The following is a 4934-nucleotide window of genomic DNA, read 5'->3' as shown; positions in this document are numbered from 1 at the left end:
TTGCAGATATACATCTGAACACAGGGCAAATGAATTTGCAAATGCATTGTTTCACATATTTTTGATATTAAACATATCTGAGGAAAATAAAATACTACTGCATTTCTCCTAGATTTTTCAATAAATAGTCACATATTGAGGCCAGAAACAAATACTTTTGAATTTTAAATAGAATGTCATGAGACTCTTCATAGAGTAGGTAATGCTTGGGTTGAATGTTTAATAATCAATGGTATTTGTTTGATGGGAAAGAGAAAGAAATGGTAGGAGGAAACCTAAAGGAAATATAACAAGCAGAGGAAAGCCTAGTAAGTACAACTAGAATTCTAAATTAGTTTGCAGAATTCTAGCATATACTTCATTATAGCTGATAAATTTGTTAGGATGATAATTTATTAAAATTGGCTTATTATTAATATATATATATGAAAATTGTTTCTCTTATTGCTAAAGCATTTAGTCACTAAATGTGTGATTGGGTCAGATGGAATGAATGGTTTTCCAGTTTTCTTCTAGAGAAACTGAGGGGGGTTTTCCTCCTGTATGTAATTATATACAATAAAAGACCTTTGTGTAAATTCTATTGAAGTATATTGACTACAGGACAGGCAAAGCTGGATCAAATAAAGATAACTGAATTTAAAGACCAAATCCAATTTGGCTTCTCCCTGATCCCTGAAATAGAGAGACTTCACCAACTTGAAACTCCTTGCATGAACATTCAGAATCTCATTAGTGTCCAACTCTTTGCAACCCCATGGACTGTAGCTGGCCAGGCTCTTGTCTCCACCGAATTCTCCAGCCAAGAATACCAGAGTGAGTAACCATTTCCTTCTTCAGGGGATCTTCTGACCCAGGGATCAACCTGGCTTTCCTCCATTGCAGGCAGATTCTTTATCTTCTGAGCCACCATGGAAGCCTGTAGAGCTGCTTAAGAGGTGGTTAAGCATACGTGTCCTGTGTTCAGGTTAGATTTGTTGAAGTATGATTATTTATTTAGTGTCAGTCAGTTGTAAGTGAAACTCTGAGGTGGGACAGAATGTCCGGGTAGAGAGCCATATATAATGAGAAAAAGAACCATGGGGAAGAATATGGGTTTCAATGGAATTCAGGGCATCAGCAAAATAAAGGGAGTCAGAAAAAGCAGCAAAGGAGAAGAGTGTCTTGAGACTGAAGGAAAAAAACAGATAGACTGTGTTTATAGAGACAAAATTGTTATTTTAAAGATAAAATAGTCTTAAGCACTGAACAAATAATCAACATAGAAGAGTCCATTAAAAAGTTCATTGCATTTGGATAGAGTATAATTTTGAATTTTCTTCAAATATATGAACTTTCAAGAATTATAGAGACAAAGTCTCACAGCAATGGTCTAAAAATCACTTAAATTCATTTAAAAATATATAGCAAATCATGGGGATTCATTTAGGATTATAGCATATTTCACAATGAGATCACAGCACCTATTAAAACAATTGTGTATAAACCTGGAATTTATTATATCATAAGGGAAATTACTACTAAATTAATGCATGATTAAAATACATGTTTTGAGGGAAAACTAATAAACCTATATATAGGTTTATTTATATATATGCAATTTGCTAGAGAAAAGGTAAAGGAATGATAATGAGCTGTGCTGAGCTCAGTCACTCCAGTTGTTTCCAGCTCTTTGCAAACTCCAGAAGCAAGGAGATTGTGTCAGGGGGAAAAGTGCAGCTAATATGTTATATCATGAATATAAAGTTTGAGAAGAGTGTGAATTTGGAAAAAGTAGTAAAAGCGGCAATGGTAAACTAAGACAATATGGGCCTTGTATTAAACTTTTGTGAGTGTATAGGGAATTGAAGATGAAAATTTAACGAGGGACAGAGAAATGGCCAGAGAGATTCTTGTATTCCTTCCTCAACAAAGTTGGTAGTGATTTAGAAAAGCATGCAAATAAGAATTTGAATTGCAGCTCTAAGGGACTAAGGGAATAGCATAATAATAGACTGCATTTTAGGCTCATTTACAAGTGGATTTCCATGATCCTGCAGATAATTTTGCACAGCCCTATTGGAAGAAGAGAATCTGTGATCAACCAGTATGAGTAAAAGGTAAACATCATACTAGGTTGATTTTCAGGGTTCTAGGAAATATTTGCAGAAACAATGATATGAATGATGTGCCTATTTTCAATATGTGAGAGAAAAATAAACCTCCAAGGAATTTAAATAATGCTTACACATGGAAATTGCCAGCAAGTATCTTTTATAACATACACTAGTACTTTCAGGGACTTCCCTGGTGGCTCAGTGTAAAGAATCCACCTGCAAATGAAGGAGATGCAGGTTTGATTCCTGGGATGGGAGGATCCTCTAGAGAAGAAAATGGCAACCCACTCCAGTATTCTTGCCTGGGAAATCTCATGTACAGAGGCACCTGCTGCGCTACACTCCAAAAGGTCGCAAAAGAGTCAGATATGACTTAATGACTAGAACAACAGCAAATCACTTCCATAGCAGAATGAATGGAGCAGACAGAAAACAGAGCTGTATGATAGTGTCCAAAGGTGGTTTGTAATAAATATATTAAAACTGGTTATTTCTCATTGGGAATCACTTGATAGACTGAATTCCACTGAACAAATATAGTTACTTTCTCAATATATAGTATATTTTAAGCTTTATGTTCATGGTTTTGATACTTTCTGATTTATTTTCCTGGAATAATATTGATAAAATAAATTTTGGCAGATATTTGAAATATAGATATTAATTGTTCCAATTTTGATAACTTGAGAGATAATCATAGCAGCTTTCAGTTTTGGGGTATTATTGAATCAGGTAAAAATTTTCCCAGTTTAAATTTGCAGAAATAAACTTGCATGTGATTCACGTATCACATTTTATCCCAGTATAAGTTTGCCTTATTTCTTTATTGTCATGTTACAGTTTATTTTATCTCATTATCTCTAAAATACCTAATTTTATCCATATTTTAAAAAAAATTTACCTAGGTTCCAACTTTTGGATAAAGACAGATTCTAAATACTTGTTACAACATTATACGTAACATTTGCATACTTAGCATACTAATTGTCTTATATAATTGTCACATTTAGATAATTGCCTATGTCTTCTTTGATTATGCCACTTTATAACTTATTTTCCCAAGATCTAGAGCAACTTCTAAAAGTCTGTTATTATCATTACTATTATTTTACTTCTACTAGACCATCCAAATGAATTATAAGTTCTTTGATTAAAAAACAAACAAAAAAAACCAGTTATGTTACACAGAATTTATGTTCTCAGAACTTATTAGCTTAGCAGAACAAACTACATTCAATGAGATAAGGTTTAACTAATTATGCAAAAACCAGAAGAATTCACATTGACTAGGAGTGCGTCTTCTCTCTATGGTGAGTATTTGTATGCCTCTGAGCGTGTATATGTTTCTATATATGTAACAGAAAAAGAGAGAGAGAAATAAAAAAAACAGAAGCAGAAATTTGAGATACATCATCCAAGGAGACTGTATCTGTATTCCTGGACAAATTTAATTGTTACATAAAAAAATGAATATGTCTGTCAAAATGCCATTTTAAAGCACATTTAACCACTGATGGTATGAATTTAGGTAAAAACAGAAATTAAGAAAGACACTCAATACAAACTGCCATCTTGAATCAGAATCTCTAAACCCGGCAGTTCCAAGTCAACATGCTCCAGCTCAATGGTACAGTCTTCATGCCCTCAGTGCTGACACTGACTGGGATCCCTGGCCTGGAGTCTGTGCAGTTCTGGATCGGCTTTCCCTTCTGTGCCATGTACATCATTGCTCTATTTGGAAATTTCCTAATCTTGGTCATCATCAAATCTGATCACAGCCTCCATGAACCCATGTATCTCTTCCTGGCAATGCTTGGAGTGACAGACATTGCTCTCAGTACCTGTATCCTACCAAAACTGTTAGGGATATTCTGGTTCCATTCACCAGAAATACTTTTTGATGCCTGTCTCTTTCAGATGTGGCTCATCCATACCTTCCAGTGTACTGAGTCAGGTATTCTGCTGGCCATGGCCTTGGACCGCTATGTGGCAATCTGTGATCCTCTGAGACATGCAGCTATTTTTACCCACAAATTCCTCACTCAGATTGGGGTTGGAGTGACACTCAGAGCAGGTGTCCTTATAGCTCTGTGTCTCATCCTCATCAAATGCCGGCTGAAACACTATCGGACCACTGTGGTCTCCCATTCATTCTGTGAGCACATGGCCATTGTGAAGCTGGCAGCAGAAGATACTCAAGTCAACAAGATTTATGGTCTTTTTGTGGCTTTCATTATACTTGGATTCGATATAATCTTCATCACACTCTCTTACATTCGAATATTTGTAACTGTCTTCAAACTGCCTCAAAAGGAAGCTAGACTCAAAGCTTTTAACACTTGCATTGCCCATATCTGCGTCTTCCTTGTGTTTTATCTCCTGGGTTTCTTCTCCTCATTTACACACAGATTTGGGTTCCATATTCCATCTTACATTCACATTCTTCTGTCCAATCTTTACCTGCTCGTCCCACCTTTTCTCAATCCTATTGTTTATGGTGTAAAGACCAAACAGATTCGAGACCGAGCGTCTAAGATTTTTCACTTGAAGGATGCATCTTGAGCTCTCATCTATCTTATTTCAAATCATACAAATTCAAACTGAGAAACACTAATTTTTAGTGCTATTGTTTGCTTTCTTATGTTCATTTGTTTGCTGAAACAGAGAGCTCTAGATTCTACATTTGCAACACTGAAGCTCTGATTCCTATTCAAATAACTTCACTTGTATGGATACAGAATTACTTGGAGCATACATTTCGCCAGTAGATAACACAGAAGAAGAAATTATGAAGATTTTGTTTTTAATTAAATCAATTTTAAGGACATCTTTTAAAAG

At 35.2% G+C, this 4934-nt stretch overlaps 1 protein-coding gene across 1 annotated transcript; it reads left to right on the top strand.

The window, feature by feature from the left end:
• Positions 1–3707: 3707 nt before the first annotated feature.
• On the top strand, positions 3708–4658 carry LOC101107221 (olfactory receptor 52A5-like). The gene has a single exon (XM_004016663.3). It carries the CDS (start codon positions 3708–3710, stop codon positions 4656–4658), a length of 951 nt encoding a protein of 316 aa, XP_004016712.1.
• Positions 4659–4934: the final 276 nt, after the last annotated feature.

The sequence above is a fragment of the Ovis aries genome, chromosome 15 (assembly GCF_016772045.2).
Source record: "Ovis aries strain OAR_USU_Benz2616 breed Rambouillet chromosome 15, ARS-UI_Ramb_v3.0, whole genome shotgun sequence".
NCBI classification, from domain to species: domain Eukaryota; kingdom Metazoa; phylum Chordata; class Mammalia; order Artiodactyla; family Bovidae; genus Ovis; species Ovis aries.
This window is presented reverse-complemented; position numbering and strand designations above follow the sequence as displayed.